Below are 26,207 nucleotides of genomic sequence, written 5' to 3'. Positions count from 1 at the left end.
ATTGAACAAGGAAAAGAGAGACAAATTCACAGATAGAGAACAAGATGAGAGCTAAGGGGTGGGGGAGGTTAGGGGTGGAGGGATTAAGCAAGAAGAGAAAAAGACTCATGAACATGGACAATAGTGTGGTGATTGTCGGGGGTCAGGGGCATAAGAGGACTAAATGGCAATTGATAAGAAATACAAAAATAAATCACTGAATAAATAAAAAAATTGTTTTGTGTTAAACAACTAACATAATATTAGCACTTTATACTAGTGCTAGATGTAGTCCCCATTTGTGGAAATTATGCAAGGAAAATGATTTACAGTTATTTAGTGTAACACATATGGGTTATACTACATAATTCCCAGCTGTTTTATTCAGATTTATGTTTCCTCCTGTGCTCAACCATCCCACATTCTACCCTCCAGCCTGATCAATTTCCTTTCACCTCCTCCTTGGTGCCATCATGCTCTCTCCTGCTTCCCAAGTTTCACATACTATACATTCCTCTGACTCTTATCCTGCTCTTCACCTGCTTAAATTCCACTCATCCTTAAGGTCTCAACTTAAACTTCTCATTTAGCAGCATACCTTCCTTGATCTTCACTCACCTCACTAGCTAGGATCCACTAGCACCATCTACTTCTCCTACAAGATACCTACCTCATTATATTACTAGAGCTTCTTCTGTTTTAAACTCTATAGAAAGGCAGAAACCTTGTCTCTTACTGATTAGTATCTAGAAAACTGTAGCCATGTAGACACTAAAATATTTATTGAATAAATCTACCTTTTGTATGAGAAACAGTCCAAAGTCAGAGAGTAATTGGTAAGATGCAAAAGTTTCCCAGAATTTTAGTTGGCAATAAACCCCTAACTGGTAAAGCTGGCATCCTAGGTGGGGTAAGATCTGGTCAGTACTCTATTGCTATGTCCGCTTTTACCTCCCCACAAAAATGGGTAGGTGTGGATCAGCAATCTGATCATCATTACCATGAACATCTGATTCCTGCATGTAGGCAAATTAATCATCACTTTTATCTCCACAGCTAATGAGTTTGGGTTGTAGGGAAGAACAGGAAAGAAGCAATAAAAAAGTGAAGCATCACAATGAGTTCTTTCACTAACTTGGTATGAAATCCTACTTTGGCCCACTTCCAAAAACAATCCTCCCCTCCCAATAAACCCAATTCTATATTTAAACAATTTATAAGGCCTTATTCTACTCATATGCCTAACCAATACTTATTGAAAGCAGCTGAATATTTACCCTTTGTCATCCCTGTCCCTTTCTTTACAAAAGCTGGCCAAACCTAATTATGCTAATATTCTCTAAAGCCAAAGTCTTAGTCAAGTCTATTCTTTTGGTCTTTCTTTCCTTCTCTATATATGCATGTTAAATTTTCTTACATCCTGGATTAAGTATGCCTCAAATTCCAACTCAATTTCATGTATATTTTCATACTAAATATAAACTTCATGCCAGAACTTGCCTGTCAAACATGATTCACAAAGTGACTATGATGTAAATGGAATGGAAAAGTTGACCTAGTCAGCAGAGCAAAGCTAAATGAGAGATTCATGTCCAGAAGGGTACCTTTCTAGATCTTGGAGTCAAGTTCTGGCTACAAGAGTTAGTGGTTATCAACACTAGTTAATCTAGATAGTCTTAATAAAGTAGTTTACTGATGGGCATAAACATTCACAGATCCCCTCTTGCACATATAAACACAGTCACAGGTTAAAAAGAGAATATAAGAAAGAAAAACAAGTGGTAAATTCCTTCACTTTGATTGCCAAGCTGCTAGTTTAGCAAAAAAAAAAAATTACACCTTGATTTTAAGTCATTATCAAATGAAACTAGTTTCGTTTTCCAAAGAGTTATTTCATGTTCCCCAAGAGCCAGACTTGCAAGGACTTTCACAGGTTAACATCACAGACAAAGGCACAGGGATTAAAGAATTTATTTTTACAGATGCCATGATATGTCCAATAGATAAAAAATTCATAAATAACTGTATTAACTGTGGTTCTATTTAAGGACATTTTAGAGATGAGCATGCCTGCATATGTACTTATGATGAAATAAATTTTAAGAGTAAGTACATCTTTCTCATAAACTTCTGGCTTTATAAAACAAAACAAGCCCTGACTGGTGTGGTTCAGTGCACTGAGCACCAGCCTGCAAACCAAAATGTCACAGATTCAATTCCCAGTCAGGGCACATGCCTGGGTTGCAGGGCAGGTCCCCAGTTGGGGGCATGCGAAAGACAACCAATCGATGTCTCTCTCATAAGTCAATGTTTCTCTCCCTCTCGTTCTCCCTCCTTTCCATCTCTCTAAAATAAATAAATAAAATCTTAAAAAGCAAGCAAACAAACAAACAAAAAACCCAAATTACTGACGATAATCAAAGTACTTTCAAGGGAAGAGAGGCATCAATCTTTATAAGGTATAAATACACTGAACTACAGCCATGGTTAGCCTACCAAATCACCCTGGAATTACTGAGGGGAATAGGTTGAAAAGTTAGAAACTAAACCAGAATAGAGTTACTAGTAATTTAGATATGAGGTTCATTTTTTCACTTTGTACTTAAGATGACTTCATATTCAGGAGTGAGAAAGCAATTCTATAGACACCTCGTTTTGTTTCCAGGTAAAATTAAAAACTAAACTAGAGGACTTCCATTCAAGATGGAGGGTGTAGGTAGGTAAGCTTCACCTCTTGCACAACCATAAGAAGGATCACAACTAACCTCAAAACAAAAAACACCCAGAATTGCCAGAAAATCAAATTGTATACAAGTTTGACAATCAAGGATTTAAAGAAGCAAGGGTAGGAGGGGAGGAGATGGTGAGCTGGGATGGCAAGGATTTGGTATGGCAGTGGTGAGGCGGCCAGTGGAATAGGCAGTCCCGTATTCACATGTGGTAGATAAAATCGGGAAGGACAGCTTGGGAGCAAGCAATCACAGCCCCAGCCAGACTACATAGCCCAGGGTTCCAGCACCTGGAAATAAAGCTTCATACTGTCTGACTATAAAAACCAGTGGAGGTTAGGGTGGCTGAAGAAACTGTTGGTCTCTCAGGAGAGCTCATTTACAGAGCCTGCAAACCCACCCACTCTGGGAACCACCACCGGGGGAGCAATAGGAGGGGTGCCGGTTGCATACGGGAAGGGGTGAAGTGACTGGAAATGGGATGAGTGCCAAGCAAGCCTCAGTGGCACTGTCCTCTTTCTAACCCCTCCCCCCCACACAGAGCCACAAAGAAGTGAAACAAGTTGCCCTGCCCTGGCAAATACCTAAAGGTCTGCCCCATACAACTTAACAAGTGTGCTAAGATAGGGAGTCAAAGCACCTCTGCCCAATTAACAGAAACAAACACAGGCAGGCTGCCAAATAGAAGAGACAAAGAAATATGGCCCAAATGAAAGAAAAGAAAAAAAAAAAAAACAGAAAAAAACTAAGCAAAACAGAGAGAGCCAACCAATCAGATTCAGAGTTCAAAACACTGGTGATCAGGACGTTCAGATAACTCACTGAGTACAGCAAAAGCATAAGGGAAGAAATGGAGGCTACCCTAAGAGAAATAAAGAAAAATCCACAGAGACTCAACAGTGAAGGAAGGGAAGCCGGGGCTCATATTGACAATTTGGAACATAAGGAGGAAATCAACAACCAACCAGAACAGAATGAAGAAATTAGAATTCAAAAACAAACAAACAAACAAACAAACAAACAAAGGAGAGAATAAGACGACTCTGGGACAGCTCCAAAAGTGCCATCATTTGAATCATGGGGATGCCAGAAGAAAAGAGAAAGAGCAAGAAATTGAAAACTTACTTGAAAAGATAATGAAAGAAAATTTCCTCATATCATGAAGGAAAGAGACATATAAGTCCAGGAAGCACAGAGAATCCCAAATGAGTTGGACCCAAAGAAGAAGACACATCATAATTAAAATGCCAAAGGTTAAAGATAAAGAAAGAATCTTAAAAGCAGCAAGAGAAAAGCAGAGAGTTACCTATAAAGGAGTTCCCATAAGACTATCAGCTGATTTCTCAATAGAAACTTTGTAGGCAAAAGGGACTGACAAGAAGTATTCAAAGTGATGAAAAGCAAGGACCTACATACAACCTAGATTACTCTATACAGCAAAGCTTTCATTTAGAATGAAAGGGCAGATAAAGTGCTTCCCAGACAAGGCAAAACTAAAAGAGTTCAACATCATCGAGTCCTTATTATATGAAATGTTACAGGGACTTATTTAAGAAAAAGATAAAAACTATGAACATTAAAATACAAACAACTATCAACAACTGAATCTAAGAAACAAAAACAAAAACTAAGCAAACAACTAGAACAGGAATAGAATCATAGATATGGAGACTATTTGGAGGGTTATCAGTGGAGAGAGGGAATGGGGAGAATGGGGGAAAAGGTGCAGGGATTAAGAAGCATAATTGGTAGGTACAAAATAGAAGGGGGTATGAAGAAAAGTATAGGAAATGGAGATGCCAAAGAACTTAAATGCACAACCCCTGGACATGAGTTAAGGTGGAAGGACTGCTAGAGGGGAGGCAGGTACCAGGAGGAGGGGAGCAAATGGGGAAAAATTTGGACAAATGAAAGCATAATCAATAAAACAATTTTTTAAAAAAAGAACTAAACTACCACCATTCAGAATCACCTGAAATCTAGCTAAATGGAAGTCGTACAACTAAGACTATAAAGAAGCAACCACATTGAGACTGGCAGAAGAAGCAGAAATGCAAAACAGGCTGGTCCCATACCCACACCAGCCCACACCCACATGTGGTAGATAAAAATTGGGAGGGCTATCTTGGCTGTGGAGGTTCCCCTTGAAGAGTAAGGGTTCCAGCCTTACATCAGGACCTCCAGCCCAGGGTTCCAGTGCCAGAAAGAGAAGACCCCTTAACTTCTGGCTATAAAAACCAATAGGAATTGTGGCTGAGTGCGACAGGTTTCTGCAGTCCTACGTGTTCCTCTCAAAGGACCCAAGTACAACTTACTCAGACACACTCCTTCTGAATTCCAGTGCTGGGGTAACAGCTTGAAAAGCTCCAGGAACATACGGGAGGAACTGAAGTGTCTGTCATCAGGGTAAGAGCTGCAGGAGCAACTTTCTCTCAGACGGAGTTCTGGCAGAGGCCATTGTTCTTTTGCTGAGTCATATTGGAGTCTCTATCAACCTGGCTATCATTGTTTGCTGCCCCTCCTATCCCTTGTGATTTCCCAAGACCTTGTGCTGGATCATCCATTGATGGTCCCACCAAGCTGTTTCCAGTGACTTTTCCATACAAATAGCCTGTCTCACCTCATGTTTCAGACTTTCCTAAAATCTCTCAATTAAGCAGCAAATGGTCTTGGAGTGCTGTGCCCCAGGTCAAGCACTAGCAGCAGCTGGCGTTGGTTCACAGCTTAACCTCTCCTGGGCACCTCCAATCCAGAACAATTAGAAGCCATCTGCAGATCATTTTGTAGCCCAGGCTGGGAGGTCTCAGGTAGAACACAGATGGTGGCTAACCTTGGCCTGCACCTCCTCAGAAGCCCAAGAACCAATGCACCAGGTAAACACCTTCAAACCACACAAAGCACCAGTCAACCTCCTCCACAATGGATACGTTCAAGAGGCAGGCTCAATGGAGCATTGCTGAAGTGCTGCTCTGTGGGTTGGGACCCTGTACAGCTGATCTTCTACAGTGGTTGCAGTCAGTCCTTGAAACCAATGAGCCTGGGGGAAATCCCTTCCATCGAAATGCCAACAGCAGTCAAGGTTCAACTATAATAGGAAGGTGTACACAGCCCACATGGGAGGGGTATGGCACCTGGAGTGCCCAGCTCAGCTGAACTTGGAGGCTGTGCCACTGGACCCTTCAGGATACCTATTACATAAGGCCACTCTACCAAGACCAGGAGGTGAAGTAGCTCTATCTAATACACAGAAACAAACACAAGGAGGCTGCCAAACACAGGGAGACAAGGAAACATGTCTGAGATAAAAAAACAGAACAAAACTCCAGGAAAAGAACTACACAAAATGAAGACAAGCAATGTACTAGATGCAGAATTCAAAATAATGGCTATAAGGATGCTTTTAACTTAAGGGAAAAGTAGATGAACTTAGTGAGAACTTCAACAGCATGACAAAGGATATGCAAATCACAAAAAAGAACCAGTCAGAAATGAAGGATACATTAACTGGAATGAAGACTACATTATGGGGAATCAACAATGGAATAAATGAAGCAGAGGATCAAAGCAGCAATTTGGAAGATATAGAGGCAGAAAACATCCAATGAGAACAGTAAAAAGATAAAAGAATTCAAAACGTGACGATAGTGTAAGGACCCTCTGGGACAACTTCAAATGTATCAATGGGGGTGCTAGAAAAAGAGCGAGAGTCAGAAATTGAAAACTTATTTGAAAAAATGACAACAGAAGGGCTTTCCTAATCTTGTGAAGGAAAAGCAAGGACCTACAACCAAGATTACTCTCCCCAGGAAATCTATCATTTAGAATCACAGGACATTTCAAGAGCTTCCCAAACAAGAAAAAGCTAACAGAGACCTGGCTGGGCAGCTCAGTTGGTTGAAGCATCATCTCGTACACCAAAAGGTTGCAGCTTTGATCCTCAGTCAGTGAGCATAAGAGATGCAACTAATCAATATTTCTCTTTTATATCGATGTTTCTCCTCCCCTCTCTAAAATCAATAAACATATCGAATGAGGAATAATGATAATAAAAGAAAAGCTAAAGGAGTTCACCACCACCAAACCAATGTTACATAAAATGTTAAAGGGTCTTCTTTAATAAGAAAAGATCAAAAACATAAACAACAATATGGCAATAAATACATATCTATCAACAATGGAATCTACAAAACAAAATAAACGAACAAGCAGAACAGAAACAGACTCACTCAACTTCTGGCCAACATGGAGGCATAGGTAGACACACAACCAAAATAAGGACAACAAAAATTTAGCAGCAAAAAAAACAACCAGTACTGAAAGAAAATTGAACTGTATGGAGGACCAACAACCAGGAGTTAAAGTAGACACATTCATCCAGACCAGTAGGAGGGGTAGAGTCTGGGAGCCGGTACAGAGAGGGCTCATGGCAGGGCAGGTGATGACCTTGGGCACAAGGCAGCAACTGGCGGACCCCAGGCGCACAAGGTGGCAAACTGTGGAGGGGCACTGCACACAAGGCAACTAGCAGACAGGCAGTCCCACATTCGCATGCAGATGAACCAGGTGAGACTGGGGAGCGAGACAGACCACACAACCCAGGGTTCCAGCTCGGGGAAATAAAGCCTCAAAACACGGAGAGAAAACACCTGTGGGGGTTGAGATGCTGGGAGAATCTCACAGGAGAGTCTGTTGGAGGGACTCACAGGGTCCCAGAACGTACCCAGCCACCAAGGAATCAGCACCAGATGGGCCCAATTTGCTTGGGGGAAGTGACTGAAATCCAGCAGAAAGCAGAGCAAGCACCATTGTTCCCTCTTGGACCCCTTCCCCACATGCAGCTTCACAACCCAGCAACTGGGCTGACCCGCCAGGGGAAACACTTAAGGCTCCACCCCTCACTACGTAACAGGCGCATCAAGACAAAACAAAAATGGTCCAAACGAAAGAACAGATCAAAGCTCCAGAAAAAATACAACTAAGCAATGAAGAGATAGCCAATCTATCAGATGCACAGTTCAAAGCACTGGTGATCAGGATGCTCACAGTACTGGTTGAATTTGGTCACAAATTAGATGAACAAATGAAGGCTACCCTAAGTGAAATGAAGGAAAATGTATAGGGAACCAATAGTGATGGGAAGAAAACTAGGACTCAAATCAATGGAGTGGACCAGAAGGAAGAAGAAACAACCAAACAGAAAAAAATGAAGAAACAAGAATTTAAAAAAATGAGGAGAGGCTTAGGAACCCCCAGGACATCTTGAAACATTCCAACATCCGAATTATAGGGGTACCAGAAAGGGAAGAGGAAGAGCAACAAATGGAAAAGTTATTTAAAGGAGAACTCCCCCAATCTGGCAAAGGAAATAGATTTCCAGGAAGTCCAGGAAGCTCAGAGAGTCCCAAAGAACTTGGACCCAAGGTGGAACGCACCAAGACACATCATCATTACATTAGCCAAGATTAAAATGAAGGAGAGAATCCTAGAAGCAGCAAGAGATAAGGAGATAGTTACCTACAAAGGAGTTCCCATCAGACTGTCAGCTGATTTCTCAAAAGAGACCTTACAGGCAAGAAGGGGCTGGAAAGAAGTATTCCAAGTCATGAAAGGCAAGGACCTACATCCAATATTGCTCTATCCAGCAAAGCTTTCATTTAGAATGGAAGGGTAGATCAAGTGCTTCTCAGATAAGGTCAAGTTAAAGGAGTTCATCATTACCAAGCCCTTTTTATATGAAATGTTAAAGGGATTTATCTAAGAAAAAGAAGATAAAAAATATGAACAGTAAAAAGACAGCAAATTCAGCTTTTAACAACCAGACCTAAAACAAAAACAAAAGCAAACTAAGCAAACAACTAGAACAGGAACAGAACCACAGAAATGGAGATCACATGGAGGGTTAGCAACAGAGAAGGGGGAGAGAGGGGGAAAAGGTACAGAGAATAAGTAGCATAGATGGTAGGTAGAAAATAGACAGGGGGAGGGTAAGAATAGTATGGGAAATGTAGAAGCTGAAGAACTTATAAGTATGACACATGGACATGAACTAAAAGGGGGGTAATGTGGGTAGGAGAGGGTGTGCAGGGTGGAGGGGAGTGAAGTGGGGAAAATGGGACAACTGTAATAGCATAATCAATAAAATATATTTTTAAAAAATAAAAAGGCAAGCCACCCACTGGGAGAAAATATTCAGAAAGCATCTATGTGACAAAGGATTGGTATCTAGAACGTATTGTAGGAAAACTCCTACAACTCAACAATAAAGACAACCTAATTAAAAACAGACGAAAGATTTAAACAGACACTTCAGAAAGGAAGACCTACAAATGACCAAAAAGACATAAAAATATGGACATATTAGTCAGCAAAGAAATACAAAAATGAGACCCAAACGACACTGTCACACAACCACCAGAATGGCAAAAATTAAAAAGAGTGACTACATCAAATTATGGTGATGATGTGGAATAAGAAGAACTCTCACATATTCTCAGGTAGCAGAAACAGACTCACAGATACAGAGAACATTTTGATGGCTGTCAGATGGGAGAGGTGTTGGGGGTTGGGTGAAAAAGGTGAAGGGATTAAGAAGTACAAATTTGTTGTTATAGAACAGTCATGGAGTTGTAAAGTACAGGATAAGGAATATAGCCAATAATATTCTAATAACTATGTATGGTGTCAGATAGGCACAAGATTCATTGGGAAGGTCACTGGGGCGTACACCTGAAAAAACTGTAATTGAAAAATAAAAACTGTTAAAAAAAAAAAAGAACTGAAAGTCAGTCAGAATTAGACATGACTCTGAGCTGAGTTGAGCTGCTTACCATGAGTTGTACAGCTAGCTATGTGAGCTTGGGAAAGTTCCTTAATTTTTTATCATTAGTTCCCTGATCTGCAAAATAGGAATGGGAGTAGCTATCCCATGTAAAGTGCTTATCAGTTCATAACACTTAATAGTTCATACCATAGCATAACCCCTCTATAATAGCTTGGATTATAATTATTACAATTAAATATTATTCTTAAACCCCAGAATACAAACAAGATTTCCAAATTATTATTAAAAAATTCCCAGAAGTGAAAGTGTTAATTATTGTCCTCACTATCAGTACTATTAATTATTTATATTTGTGTAACATTAACATTTTTAAAGCACTTTCATATATATTATCTTACCTGGTCCTGTAACACCAAGAAAGTCTGGGTAGGGATTATAGCCAAAAGGGTTAAATAAATGACTGAGGTCACAGAGTTAACAAATGGTAGAGCCAAGGTTAAAACCCAGACTTCCTGTTTGGTTAAACCATTGACCTCGTGAAACCATTGATGAGGAAAAACAGTGATAAAAAGCAGCTCAGGACAAGGAAAGGCAAGTTAAAGTGAGGGTAGATTTTATCAGAAGTACAGGTCTATCATCTCTAGTCCAAATTCCCTGGATCCAAACTTGTTTTGAAATTCAGTGTTTTTCAATTTTAGAATAATAATGAGGTTTTATATACTGTATGTTACATAATATCCTCAATAGGGTCAGAGGCAGCACCTAAATAAAACATATTAATATGTCTGCAGCAAAATTTGAAAGCAGACATATTAAGTAGCCTAAAGACTTATTAATAGCCTTTCTTAAGAATGGTCAGTTTTCCTCATCAAATGAGTAGTTCTTTAAGTTAACACAAATTACAAAAAAACCTCTGAATTTCAAAATTAAAGATAAGAGATCACAGACTTACATTACAAGAGTTTGCATGTAGCTACAAATCAATCAATAATCAGACAACACCGTGGAAAAGACTACAAAAACAGACAAAAGCATCAGACATAGTTTACTCTGATATCATCTCAGAAAGCAAATAATGTTGCTGGGATCACAAGATTAACAATAGCCATTAAATAAGTGTTTCACTGAATAATGACCTTAAACAATGGTTCAGATAAAAAACAAATCACAGTGAATTACAGAACTGGAATAGCTTTGTGCCACTAGAGATTTGACCTGTTCCTTGAAGGAAAGAAATAGAGAAGGGAAAAAAGAGATAATATTTACGAAGGAGGGAGCAGGTAAAGTTTGATAAAATGAATATAACATGGTTATAGTTGGCATACAGGGGTGGACTTGGGAAATTTTCTTGGGAGATTTCAGGTTATATATTAGGAAATAGTACGAGAAAAGGCTGACAAGATCCAAGTAACAGAAGACCAAGAAAGGCAGGAATTTAATTCTAATATAGTAGGCAATGACAAATCACTAACCAGTCTGTAAGTAACTGATTTATGGTACCCAAAATTATCCTGAGACCATATAATTTTAATTGCCAATATCAACAATCATTTAGGGACTAAAAAATATTTGGAAGGGGATTTGGAACAATCTTGTGATCTTACCTATACTGTAAAAAAATTCAATACATGGCAGAAAACACCACATTATGAGACTAACAAAAATGAGAAAGCACAACTGACAGCTAAGAAAAATAACTAGGAAAAAGCAACTGAAAAGGAACAGTACAAATGACACCAGAGAAATGGCAGTGAGAGATCCCCCCTGGCCTCTGCCCTTGAAGTTGGAAAAATTTAAATAGCTATGAGTCAACAAAGGATTCCTTGCTCATCAGAAACACACCTGAGAGATCTGCACACAAACATCCTAAAGGTGGGCAAGTGGAAGCAAACTGGGGAAGTGAGAAGGGAGAAGAGCTGAGCTCAGCCATGGATGCAGCCCTACAGCTGGGTGCTCATGGTGGAACTCAGACTGGAGAGGGGAGGAAATCAGGATGTGGATGGTACTTGCTTCAGCTAAGAGGAACAAAGATATTCAGTGGGCATTCCTGCAGCAGTGGGCAGTAACTTCTGCTTCTGAGCCCAGTGACCTGGGCAGGGGTACAACGCAGAGATGTGGCCACAGCTGTCTCGTAATTAGCATTCCAGAAACAAAGCCATGGAGCCTGACTGCCCCTTAACCTCCCAGATCTTGCCTCCCTTTGTGTGCTGTGGAGCACATGATCTGCAAATCTCAGAACTGGTACTACAGAATCACCTTTTCTCTGAGCAAAGGGCAAACTCTGTGAATGATCCTAGTATCAGAATACAGAGGTGACTCTGTGGATGTCTGAGGTTGCCATTATCAAGAGGGCAAAGCCACTTTGAAGTCAGGAGGGTCACCCACTGCCACACATCGCGGCTACTATACTGATGGAGCATCTAGCTGCAGAGGACAGCAGTGGGATTTCGTAGATTTGGAGCTTCACTGCCCAATGTTTTCTCCTGTGAGGCTGGTCCCCTGGAACAGGGGAAGCCTGCTCATTGGGGACATACTCAACTCCCATTTTCCACCACCCTGTAGAGATCTGAAAAGCCAGAGGAGTGCAAGAGAGCTAAAAAGCATATGATTCAGCACCACCTACAGAAAAAGAACAGAAAGCGTCTTTGTATCAATCTACTAGAGAAATGCCATAAATATACAGATGCCTAGACAGAGAAGAAATCCATCAAATACCATGAATAACCAAGGTAGGGAGGCCATTCAGAAAGAAAATGAAACATCTCCAGAAAACAAACTGAAAGACATGGAAATATGTGATTTAAATGAGTGAATTCAAGATGGTAGTTCTGAAGAAAAAAAAAAAAGAGAGATGCAAGAAAATACAGATACTCAATGTAATGAGCCCAGAAAACAAATCAAGGAACAAAATGAATATTTTACCAAACAGACTGAAACTTTAAAAAAAAACAGCCCTAGCTGGGTGGCTCAGTTGGTTGGAGTGTTGCCTGTGTACCATAAAAGGGTTGCAAGTCCAATCCCAGGTCGGGACGCTCACAGGAGGCAACTGATCAATGCTTCTCTCTCACATGGATGTTCCTCTCTTCCCCCTACCCCAAATGAATGAAACATGTTGCCCTGGCTGGGGCACCTCAGTTGATTGGAGCATGTTCTCATAACTGAAGGGTTGCAAGTTCATTCCCTGGTCCAGGCACATATGGAAGACAACCAATCAATATTTCTCTCTCGCTTCGCTGTTTCTCTCCTTTCCTCTCTCCCTTCCATTTTCTCTAAAAAACCAATGAAAAACTGTCCTCGGATGTGGATTAAAAATTTTTTTTAAAGAATGAAACAAATTACAGAGATGAAGAACTCAATAAAAGAGATCAAGAATGAACTAGCAAACATAGGAAATAGAGATGACCAGATGGATGAAAGAATTAGTGATTTTGGAGACAGAAATCTAGAAATGACAGAGAGGGAAGAAGAGAGAGTCCTGAGCATAAAAAAAAAAGAAAGAACTCTATGAAAACTATCTGATTCCACCAGAAAGAGCACTATAAGAATAACAGGCATACCAGAAGAGAGGGAGAAGGGAGCAGAGAGCCTCTTCAAACAAATAATTAATGAGAATTCCTCAAATCTATGCAATGAGCTAGACCTTCTAATCCAAAAAGCAAGCAGGACACCTAATTACCTCAATACAAAAAGGCCTTCTCCAAGGCACATTGTATTAAAGTTGTCAAAAATTAATGACAAAGACCCCTGGCCTGGTAGCTCAGTTGGTTAGAGCATCATCCCGATACACTAAGGTTTCAGGTTCAGTCCCTGGTCAGGGCACATAGAGGAAGCAACCAAGGGATACACAAACAACTGGAACAACAATCAGTGTGTGTCTCTCTCTTCCCCTTCCTTTCTCTCTCTAATATCAATTTAAAAAATTTTTTTAAGACTTTATTTTTTTAGAGAGGGAAGGGAGGGAGAAAGAGAGGGAGAGAGAAACATCAATGTGTGGTTGCTGGGGGCCGTGGCCTGCAACCCCGGCATGTGGCCTGACTGGGAATCGAACCTGCGACACTTTGGTTCGCAGCCCGCGCTCAATCCACTGAGCTACGCCAGCCAGAGCTAAAAAGAAATTTTTAAAATTACTGACAAAGAAAGAATTCTCACCCTGGCTGGCGTAGCTCAGTGGATTGAGTGCAGGCTGCGAACCAAAGTGTCGCAGGTTCGATTCCCAGCCAGGGTACATGCCTGGGTTGCTGGCCATAACCCCCAGCAACCGCACATTGATGTTTCTCTCTCTCTCTCTCTCTCTCTCTCTCTCTCTCTCTCTAAAAGTGAATAAATAAAAAAAAATCTAAAAAAAAAGAAAAGAAAAAAGAAAGAATTCTCAAGGGGTCCAGGGAAATGAAGAAAGTAACTGCAAAGAAAAGCCCATTAGGTTAATCATCAAACTTCTTTGCAGAAGCTTTACAAGCTAGAAGAGAGTGGAACCAAATATTCAAACTACTGAAGGAGGGAAATCACCAGCCAAGAATAAATTATCCAGCAAAGTTATCCTTTAGCTATGAAGGAGAAATAAAAACTTTTCTAGTCATACAGAATCTGAGGGAATTTATCACCAGATGTTCACTGCAGGAATTACTCAAGGGGTTATGCTACCTGGAACAAAGAACAAAAAGTCACAAAACTACAAGTAAGATCACCAACAAACTTACAGCATAAACGGGGGTAATTTGTAAGAAGAGAAACATAAAAGGGCAGGGAGGGAGTAAAAGTCTAAATTTGCAAAGGAAGATGAAGATAAGATGCATCAAAAGAAAAAGGACTACTGTGTATATGAAATTTTCTTTTTTATAAACCCAATTGTAACCACATGCAAAAAGCAAAACAAAACTGAGACACATAACTTAAAAAAAGTAAGAGAGGAAACAGAGCAATGAGATATGCAATACCACCAAACAAAAACACAGTGGAAAAGAACCAATGGAGCCCTGACCAAAGTGGATCCTTTGTTGGGTGTCATCACGCAAAGCAAAAGGTCTGTTTGATTCCCTATCACAGCACATGCCTGGGTTCTCTGTTCTGTCCCAGGTTGGGGCGTGTGCAAAAGGCAACCAATCAGTGGTTTCTCTCTCACATCAATGTTTCTCTCCCTCTCTTCCTCTCTAAAGATAAAAAAAAAAAAAAAATCTTTAAAAATAAAAAGAATCAATGGATGTGCAGAGCTATCAGGAAAAAAAAAAAATGGCCATAGAAAATCCTCACACATCGCCCTGGCCGGTGTGGCTCAGTGAACTGAGTGCTGCTGGCCTACAAACTGAAAGGTTGCCAGTTCGATGCCCAGGGCACATGCCTGAGCTGTGGAACAGACCCCCAGTTGGGGGTATGTGAGAGGCAATCTATCAATTATCTACCACACATTGATGTTTCTCTCACTCTCTCCTTCCCTTCCTCCCTCTAAAAAGAAAGAAATAACATAGTTTTTTTTAAAGATTTTATTTGTTTATTTTTAGAGATGGAAGGGAGGGAGAGAGAGAAAGAGAAAGAGGAACATCAATGTGCGATTGCTGGGGGTCATGGCCTGCAACCCAGGCATGTACCCTGACTGGGAATCGAACCTGCGACACTTTGGTTCGCAGCCTGCACTCAATCCACTGAGCTACGCCAGCCAGGGTGAAATAACATACTTTTAAAAAAGAAAAGAAAATCCTCATACATCAATAATTACTCTAAATGTAAATGAACCGGATTCACCAGTAAAAAGGCAGAGTGGCAGACCGGATAAAAAAAAAAAAATCCAACCATATGCTGCCTTCAAGAGACACATCTAAGCTGCAAAGACAAAGATAGACTCAAAATGAAAGGGTGGAAAATGATTCTCCAAGCAAATAGAATCCATAATTAGTGATCAAACAGAGACATTAACTGAAAACAATCAACATCATACTACATGGGAGATAGCCAACACACTCAAAATATCCAAACCAAAAATTTACTCTTTCATCTTTACTGGTAAAGATGAAAATGTCTTTTATTTTATGGAAAAAACTGAATGGACTTTTTGGCCAACCCATTATGAAAGACAATATGCCACCAAATTCAATAACCTAGAAGGAATGGGTAAGTTCCAGAAATACATAGCCTTCTTTGGTTCAATCATGGAGAACTGGAAAATCTAAACAGACTAATCAACAGGGAAGAAATTGAAACCACCATCAAAAACTTCTTAAAAAATAAAAGTCCAGGAGCAGATGGCTTCACTAGTAAATTCTACCAAACATTCAAGGAAGATTTGATATCTATCCTTCTCAAACTCTTCCAAAATACTGAAGAAGAGGCAATATTTCCTAACACATTTTATAAGATCAACACATGCCTGATACCAAAACCTGGCAAGGATAAATGAAAAACAAAGAAAACTACAGACCAATATCTCTGAAAAATACAGATGCAAAAATCCTAAATGAAATGCTCACAAGTCAAATACAACAATACATTTAAAAAATAATAATACATCACAGTCAAGTGGGGTTCATTCCAGGGCACAAGGATGACTTAATATATGCAAAGCGATAAATGTAATATTTCACATTAACAAAAGACAAAAATCATATGACTTATCAACAGATGCACAAAAGGCATTTGATAACATACAACATTCATTTATGATTAAAACACTCAATAAAATGGGTACAGAAGGAAAATACCCAAACATAATAAACACCATATATGACAAACCCTTGGCTAACATCATACTCAATGGTGAAAAGTTGAAAGCTTTGCCTCTAAAATCAGGAAGACGACAAGGATGACCTCTCTCACCACTCTTATTCAACATAGTTCTGGAAGTCCTAGCCAGAGCAATGAGGCAAGAGAAAGAAATAAGATAATGGGAAAACATATAATTAAAAAATTTTAAAAAGAAAACGAGAGAAATAAAAGGCATCTAAATTGGGAATGTTGGTGATTTGTATGTCTTCTTGGGATAAGTATATATTCAGGTCTCTGCCCATTTTTTTTAACTGAATTGTCTGTTTGAATTGTTGCAGATGACATGATTCTATTTATAGGAAACCCTAAAGACTCCACAAAAGAAACTATTAGAAACACAAAAGAAATTAAGTTGCAGCATACAAAATCAATGTACAAAAATCCACTGCTTTCCTGTATATTAACAATGAAACTTCAGAAAGCGTAATAAAAAAAAATTCCTTTTGCAATTGCAACCAAAAGAATAAAATACCTAGGAATAAACTTAACAAAGGATGTGAAGGAACTGTATTTGAAAACTACAAAATACTATTAAGAGATTGAAAAAGACACAATGAAATGAAAAGATATTCCCTGATGGATTAGAAGAATCAACATGGTTACAATGGCCATATTAGCCAAAGCAATCCTCATCAAAATTCCAATGTCATTTTTTAAAGAAACAGAACAAAAAATCATCAGATTTGTATAGAACTACAAAAGACCCTGAATAGCAGAGCATTCCTGAGAAAAAAGAACAAAGGTGAAGGCATCAAAATACCTGATTTTAAATTATACTACAGAGCTACAATGATTAAAATAGTATGGCACTAGGAAAAAAAGACATGGACCAATGAAATAGAATTGAGAGCCCAGAAATAAAACCACATGTATATGGGGCAAGTAATTTTTGACAAAGGAGACAAAACCCATAATGGAGCAAAGACAGCCTCTTCAATAAATTATGGTGGGAAAATTGGAAAGCCACATGCAAAAGAATGAACCTAGATTACAGTTTGTCCCTGTGTACAAAAATTATTTCAAAACGATAAAGGACCTAAATAAAGATCTGAAACAAAAATGAAGTAAAAATTCAGAATAACCCATGCCAGTTTTGTTGCATCAACCCATGCCTGATCAACTGAGGATTAAAAAATGGACCTGATCATTTTTCCTCAGAAGAGTGTGATTAGACAAAATTAAAAAAGATAATGCAAAACAAAATTTGCAGATGCTGATTCATGGAAGTGCAACACAGTACCATGCTGCAGATAAAAGCAATTCTACATGGAATATTCCTAATTCACATAGAAATGCATGGTTAATGAACTAAAAGATATTTACTTATACTATAACCTATTGTCTAAAAAAATAAACCACTGCTTTTTAAAGATTACTGACTCAAACTGTAGTACCTATAAATAACAGCATGATAGAAGAATGGATTCCTTATGATAATTCCCCTAATTTCGAGTATTTTGTTTGACCTATAGGGTTATTTTAAAAATAGGAGTGTGAAGCCCTTTATACACAGGGCAAGGAAGGACTCCTCAGCTCACCTCAGATTCCACTCACACACTAATATTACCTGAATGATTTCTGTAGGTGTTTCAATGTATGACTCCTGAAGTATGCTATCCTTGGAAATACTATGCTCTTTAGATTGAGTAATACTTAAAAGGAGTCAAGTGCCTAGCAATTTCATTGTTAGTCTTTAGAAGTACTGCAGAGCTTCAAATGCAATCTTCTAACCTGAGATGGATTCTGCCAACCATCAAATTACCAACCACACAGAACAAAGAGTAAATACAAGTCTTTGACAAGAAGGGACTATTTAAGCTTTCACTCAACAAATATTTACTGAAGGTGTATGTGTTAAACACTATTCCAAGTGCTAGTAATACAACCTAGAGCAAAATATTAAAATAGTTCTGCCCTCACAGTGATTATATCCCTATGTGTCTACATGGTCACCATACCATCTCTACCTATGCCCAGCATTCTCCTGATCTTTGGATATGTACAAAGAATAACCTGGAGATCCAATTTATTTTATAAAATTAATTTTTATAAATTTTAAGATTACTATACATAGTTATTCCTTCTTACCTGGTCCTGTGTTGATAATAATGTAAACAGAGTTTCCAATGCTGCTCTTCGAACTGATGATATAGTGTGATGCAAAAAAGGCCAGACACGTGGTACTAAAACTGTGAGTGACTGCTGAATACTAATAAAGAAGACACAAGTTAATCTAATTATTTGCAGTTGAAACTTCATCGATACATTATCTAAATATCATTTCCTTATGGAATCATCATCTTTTGCGATGAGTAAATTCTAAAAATACAATACAATTTTCATATGAACACTCATTTAACACCCTCATTCAAAACTGTTATTATAGTACAGGAAGAGCCAGAGCAAACACAGTCAAAAAGAAGAACAGAAATAGTACCATTAGGTACTTCTATGGCACTAATATCATGAATTACCTTTATCAAATTAGAATTTTCCAATAGAAGTGTTCTTATTCTCAATCGGTTCTCAGGAAAATGGGACATGTATCTTAGCTCATAGTAAACCTACATGAAATCAAGATTGCTAATCCTTACCCCTTTCCTATGGGTAACCATTAGATACACATAACTTACACCCCCTCTGGGACCATCTCTGCCATGTATCAAATAAGCAAGAGGTAGTATGGTAGTAGCTTTGAAAGTTAGCCTCATTTAGCACTACTAAGTTAAGAAAACTCAAATATCTTCCTTCTTACAGGTTAGATTTTAAATGGGAAGCAAGCAAAGCCACATCTAGGCTAACAACATAGATCACAGGATTCCTGTCACATCCATGAGTGATTTTTAAGTGTTTCCTAGAATCAGGAAATGATTTGTCAGTAGCATCTGAAATACATATGAAACCTCTGTACAAAAAGGCATGAATAAAAAAGAGTATGTCAGTGTAATTATGGTTCTCTTCAAGAGGCCTATATTTTAATACTTTATTACTTAAAGGTTTATAAACAGGACTTCTTACATTAATTTACACATTTAGTATACATGCACACAGACATAAAACACATTCAAAATACGTAAAAGTATTATAACAAGGCCTTGTTAATAGTGTAACTGCTCATGCTGCAAATGACATGTTGCACTTCTTACATAAGCTAGAAAGCATCTACCAAATATCAGAATATATGAAGCAAATTTTCTAATAAGACTATTTTGAAGAGATAAAAACTATATTATTTCATATTGAATTAATAGAATTTTCACTATATTCTTTCATTTTCTTACATTTTCTAGCTTTCCTGAAACTATCTAGTTGGTGATTTCTTTTAAAGTTAAATCCTTTATTTAAAGCACATGTCAATAAGCTAAGGCCCACAGTCTAAATCCAGTCTACCTGGTTTTTAAAATAAAGTTTTATTGGAAAACAGACTTGCTCTTTCTTTAATGTATTGTCTGTGTCTGCTTTTGTGCTACAATAGCAGAGCTGAGCAATTCTGGTAGAGATCATATGGCCCACAAAACCAAAAATATCATTACCTGCAGAGCTGAGTAGTTTTGACAAAGATCATATAGTTTGCAAAGCCAAAAATATCATTATCTACTTTCACAGAGTTTGCCAACCCTTAAGGTAATTAAAAACGCTTGTATTTTGCAGTTTAAAAAAGAGTTTTCACACAGATTAACCCATTTATTCTCTATAGCTTTCATTACTAATGAAAGCAACTGAAAATTAGGAAATCCCACGTATGCACTACCACCTTATTTTTCCCCCCTTCATTTGCTTTTTCAGCCACTTATTTTGCTATTCCAATTTGTGGGCCATCCTATGAGCCTAAATTTATCATTGAAGTACTACCACTGGGTCAGTGTTATTTGAAACATTTTCTACATGTTTTCATATATCATTGGAAACAGACCACTTACAAAGCCAGAAATCATTTATGATCATGACCTTCTGAACATTCACTAGCTAAGACCAGTAATTAATTTTCTCATCTGTGATTTTTTAAAAGTTGCATGCAAATTTTTACTTCTGAATCTCCAAGGATACTATTAAAAGAAACAATAACATTCATGGGCCATTCTAAAAGGCAGAGAATACATCAATTAGCTGAGCTACATTTCAATTATCAGGATAGGAAAATACATGACACTAAATTTTTTTATTTATGTTTTTGAATTTACCCAATCTCAGCCTCCGGACATTGTATTACATCATTATATACTCCCTTCCTGATGAATAATCCTTGAAATCAACAACAAGAGTTGAAATAAACATTACAAAGAAAAAGTTCCTAGAGAAGATATTTTGGAAAAAGTAATACTGATATTTAATGATAATTCTATTAACTAAGTTTATGGTAATATTACCATTCCTTTTAGAGTTAATTCTCTAGAAATTTATAAGTACTTTTTACTTTATTCCACTGAATAAAATAATTACCTGCACTGTTGGACCTGAGGATAAGTTAACAGGGATGAAAGAAGAGTCATAATACTATTTGTTGAAGCTGTTAGATCATCTAGTTCCAGAAGAGCATCCCATAATGTGTTTATAATGAAGGGTACCTATAAGATCAGGTATCAAGAAAACAGTTACTAATTTTACACAGAATATTCATAAGCCACGCCAGGAGTCACTACTGATTCAAAAACATACAAAGTCCCAGTGACCATGCATAGGTGCCAGTTTTGAGCCAAGTTAAGGAGATATTATTTGCCTTTAACAATCCCCTACCCTTATTTTTAACACCACATCTACTCTGAAACTTCACTTCCTAACCAGATTCACAATGGGAGGGAGAACTCAGGAAATAAGATAGCCAATACTTTATTTTATGTAAAACACTAAACTTTAAAAAGAATATAGTACAAGCCCTGGCTGGCGTAGCTCAGTGGATTGAGCGCGGGCTGGGAACCAAAGTGTCCCAGGTTCGATTCCCAGCCAGGGTACATTCCTGGGTTGCAGGCCATACCCCCCAGCAACCGCACATTGATGTTTCTCTCTCTCTCTCTATCTCCCTCCCTTCTCTCTCTAAAAAATAAATAAATAAAATATTTAAATAAAAAAAAAGAAGTTATATACTTAAAAAAAAAAAGAATATAGTACAGACAGCAAAGATCTGATTCTCTATGTAATTTTATTTACGACAGCACTAAAGACAAATTTTGTTTGTAAAATATTGCCTGCTGTGCTTCCAAATATACATGTCTTGGTTTTGATAATACAAAGGAAACTCAGACCTTGAATAAGGCACCTCAAAAAATGAGACCAGATTTAAAAAACCAAAAACCAAAAAAAAAAAAAAACCACCCCAATCAAAACAAAAATTTCAGGTCTAAAAACCAAGAGTAAAACAAACAAGAAGCGTTTGCTTTTTACCTCAGGGAAGTTCCCTACATAATGTGTACACAAATAGAAAGTAGATTAATACACACAATTCACTCTTCCCAAGGATATTGTATAATTAATAATGCATACATCAGAAAAGGGTGTTGTAAGAAAAAAAAAAAAGGATAAAGGAGAAGAAAAGTACTCAATGTTTTCCTAAAACTTTACCCCAAATGTAAACAAGCTCTAGGAAGAATATACAAAAGTATTCCATTTACCTTCTGTGTCTGAAGATACACAAGGCTTTCTACCACAGGTACTAATGATGCTGCAGCAACAGCTCTGACATCATCATCAAGGTCCTGGAGTCCTTCAATTATTTTACTTAAAACTTTAGGCAATAAAGTGTCGATTACATCCTGTAAAACAATACATCAAAATAAATTAACTTTCTGCAGTCTAAATATTGTGCTTAAACATTTTTATTAAATTCGCTATATGAAAACAAATTCCAATCTTTATTAAAAAAGAATCACATAAACTGAAAGAAAAATAACACCATTAGCTTATCTAGCTAATCCTATTTGAAAAAGACTACAAAAGTATCAAGTATTTTACTACTGAGTATGACTTAAAACATCAGGTTCTCAAGGTTTTTAGACTATATTATACATACATACCCCTGGTCCGAGAACCTTAGCTTGTATTTCTCATTCAGGCTCACTGATAACCAAAAAGGGTATGAGAAGAACAAAGAAAAGCCAGCCCCTTCCTGCTTCTCTTTATTCCAATCTACTCTCTTTCCAAGTTCCCCAACAGAGCTAGCCTTCAGAGGCCACCCCTGTGTGACCATACAAGATGGAATCTCACCTAGAATTGGTCTTGCTATGAACTAGGAACAGGTTTCCAAACCTAATTCATCATCTTTTGATTTGTACTTCAATTCTTATTAGCATCACCTATCTCTATAACACTACCTCAAGAGAGCAAATCTTGAAGGACTGACGACTTATATGTAACACTAAGAATTTAGGGCCATTTCATAAAAATAAACTAAGAAGGGAAAAACTCTCCCATCTTGCTTCAAAAAGTTAAATGTTTACCTGACGAACTGCCAAAGCATATTTTATTCCTAGCAGACCACCATGTCTAACTTCCCATTGTTCTTGGGTAAGTAACTTAAGCAGCACATCCACGGTCTTATGAACTCCTGTTTCATTCATGTGTTTTAACACCACACCTAATGTTTGAGCACAAGTTTCACGAACTGGTGCCACAACCTGCAAGTGAAAAAGAGAGAAAACTCATATTTGCAAAAAGCTTATTTTGCTGAATTTGAAATTTGATTGGGCAAACCTTCCCTTATGTGATAACTTACTTCATCAGAAACAAAGTCTCCGAATCTGTCTAATGCAAAAACACAAAGGAGTCTAATAACCAAATCTTCCAACCATTCTTGATGCTGCTGAATCATCTGTTAAACAATCATTTTTTAGTAACAAAGATCATACTTTATATTGTGGGTTGGGGAAACATATTGGATCCAAATGAAAATTAAAATATTGGGATGGATTATTTCAGCTGTAGAAACAATAATCAAACTATATTAGAGTTCCAGCTGCTATCTTTAATATTAGCCACATTCTCTTTATTAATGAAATTCAGATATACTATAACAAAATCTTTAAAATTCATGAACTTTATTATATTACTTGTATTCCAAGAGAAATTAAGAAACTACTTAAGGTTTCTCTAATATCAATTCTCTGCCATTTATATACTATCAATCCTATTACCAGTGTCTCCATGCTACACCAATCATATTGCTCACTGACCTCTAAACTATCCTCTATTCATCTTATTATACTTCCAATCCATTATATCCTGCTCAAATACTATTGCTTCTACATATTTTTCCACTCAATGTTTCTGAACGTCTTTCCCCTGAACTCATTCTTCCTTTATCTATAAAAAGATTTCTTCCTAATCTTTTTACTTTTCCCTCATTGCTTTTCAATATTTCTTATTATTTGCCTCTCATTACTACTTCATGTCACATGCACAGTTACCTCCCTGATCAGAATAAGAGCCAACTACTGAAACTTGATAGTAACTGTTGCTTTACTACACTTACCTCTTCTAAAGTACTGTCTCCCATTTTACCACCGCTTTTTCCATGAGCTTTAAGGATTTCTCTAAGTCCAGTGCCTGCACCGTGTCGAACCTAAGAAGAATCAGGAAGTAAATGTCAGAGGTTAAATGCTTAAGAAACTGAGTTTAACTTTTAATTTGAAAAGGGGATATTATATTAAGAAATTAAAATAAACTAAGTAGCATTCCATAAGAATGCCTTTTTCTTCTACTATCCAAGGAGAACTGCATATATAAATTTGACAATTCTGGTTATGAGGAAAGTTTTTTAAATCACACTAAGAAAACTGCTATTCTTGAGATATATATAATCCACATAGCTATCCTTCCTCTAGTTTTTATTTGTATTCAGTATTGACACTAAAAAAGAAAGTATCCTATATTGTTCCTTGTAGCTCCAATATCAATATTTTAGAAATATATGCATCAAAACTAAGTTCCATAGCTACCAGTGTCAGGTATCAAAGAAGATAATATAAATAAAATAACATATGACTAATGCTACACCTTAGCCCTGTAAACCTTCTGAAGTGTCATTTGGAATGGAGGAATCAGGCCACTGACACTGTGCCCACCTATTGAAGAACCCATGTTTAAAACTTGAAGAGCTTTAAATAGAAATACATCAAGAAGCAGAAAGGCTGCTAAATGGTACTACAAACAGAGTTTTTAAAAATTATCCAGAGGCTAATCTAAGTAGAACAGAATGGTTTGAGACCACCAACCCTCAACTTTAACCAGTGGAACTTCACTTTCATCTCTTTTACATACTGGGATCAATTAAAGATTATCTTTGAAAAAATATTCCCAGGTTTAAAAGCTGGTGTAGAAACTACAGCTTTTAATCAAAATTGTCCACTTCCAAAGGAAACTTTTACTGTCTAGGAGAAATATACAAGCCTTTGTATTATAGTAAAAAGAAATGAACAAATCACTAAAGAAATACAACAAAAATTATATGGAAGGTGAAAAACAGTCTAAAGGTTTCTACTTGGTGAGTGATATAAAATGCCTTAAGCAGTGGTCCTGAGAAGGACACAAGGGAAAAATAAGGACAATGACAAAACAGATTATGCTTGACATGGTTCCCTTCATTAGCAAAGAAAATAAAGCTGAGATAAACTGTAATGAAGAAATCATAGACAGACTGGTAGGAAGGGCAGAGATGTGAAAAGGGCCCACGACGCTCCCATGGGCGATGGCTGAGATTCTGTGGAGAGGTTCTGCTGCAGGGGTTCCCCTTCAGGTAATTCATGGAGCATCCAGCTCAACTGATCATAAGGACTGTGCCACTGGGTCCTACAAAACACCTACTATATTAGGCCACCCTACAAGACTGGGAGTCCTAACAATTCTACTTAGTAGATAGAAACAAACATGAAGAGGCAGCCAAAAAAGGATGACGAAGAAAAAGGCCCCAAATGAAAGACCAGGAGAATACTCCAGAAAAAGAGCTAAGTGAAATGGAGGCGAGCAATTTATCAGACATAGAGATAAGAAAAAAATGGTTATAACAATGCTCAGGAACTTAGTGAGAACTACAACAGCATAAAAAGCCTGTGGGGGGGGGGGGGAATATCTGAAATGACGAACACACTGGAAGAAATAAACAGTGGTTGAGTGAAGCAGAGGATCAAATCAGAGATTTGGAAGAGAAAGTAATAGAAAACACTCAATTAAAGCAGCAAAAAGAAAAAAAAATTTTAAAAAATGAGGTGAGGAAATTTAGACTTCTGGTCAAGATGGCAGCATAGGTAAACATGGCCCTCCTCCTTGCACAACCACATCAAAATTACAACTAAGTTATAGAACAACCATCTCAGAACTGGCAGAAATTGAGTTGAATGGAAGTCTGACAACTATAGATTTAAAGAAACCACATCCATCCAGACTGGTAGGAAGGGCAGAGACATAGAATGGATGGAATGGGTTGGTCCCACATCCACGTGTGGTGGATAAAAATTTGGGAGGGACACCAAGACACATCATAATTAAAATGGCCAAGGTTAAAAACAAAGAAAGCACAAAAGCAGAAAAAGAGAAACAGTTAACTACAAGGGAGCTCCCATAAGGCTCTGAGCTAATTTCTCAGCAGACATTTCAGGCTAGAAGGTATTAGCATGAAATAGTCAAAGTGATAAAAAGCAAGGACCTACAGCCAAGTCTTGCTTTACCCAGCAAGGTTGTCATTCAAAATTGAAGGAGAAACAGCTACCCCAGTAAGAGAAAGCTTCAAGGAGTTCATTACCACTGAACCAGTACTACAAGAAATGTTAAAGGGTCTTTTTTAAGAAGAAGAAAGGAAAAAAAAGAGGAACATAGATAAAAGGATAAAATTGCAGTAAATACCTATCAATGATAACTTTAAATATAAATGGCTTAAATGCTCCAATCAAAAGACATAGGGTAGCTAAATGGATAAGAAAACAAGACCCATATATATGCTGTCTACAAGAGGCCCATCTCAGAATGAAAGATACACAGAA

General features: G+C 37.7%; 1 protein-coding gene across 1 annotated transcript in view; it reads right to left on the bottom strand.

The window, feature by feature from the left end:
* The window catches only part of BTAF1 (B-TFIID TATA-box binding protein associated factor 1), a 114,520-nt gene that overhangs the window by 52,147 nt on the left and 36,166 nt on the right, over positions 1-26,207 (bottom strand). The window contains exons 9-14 of the mRNA XM_045854321.1: positions 23,705-23,794; positions 22,949-23,044; positions 22,674-22,850; positions 21,849-21,989; positions 20,683-20,807; positions 18,331-18,451 (exon numbers count right to left, since the gene is read on the bottom strand). Coding sequence (XP_045710277.1) covers positions 18,331-18,451; positions 20,683-20,807; positions 21,849-21,989; positions 22,674-22,850; positions 22,949-23,044; positions 23,705-23,794 — 750 coding nt within the window. The remainder of the gene's footprint in view (positions 1-18,330; positions 18,452-20,682; positions 20,808-21,848; positions 21,990-22,673; positions 22,851-22,948; positions 23,045-23,704; positions 23,795-26,207) is intronic.

Source organism: Phyllostomus hastatus, unplaced genomic scaffold (genome assembly GCF_019186645.2).
Source record: "Phyllostomus hastatus isolate PE091 unplaced genomic scaffold, TTU_PhHast_1.1 phas_scaffold_1066, whole genome shotgun sequence".
Lineage (NCBI taxonomy): Eukaryota > Metazoa > Chordata > Mammalia > Chiroptera > Phyllostomidae > Phyllostomus > Phyllostomus hastatus.
Note: the sequence above shows the minus strand (reverse complement) of the source record. Positions and strands in the feature narration are given on the sequence as shown.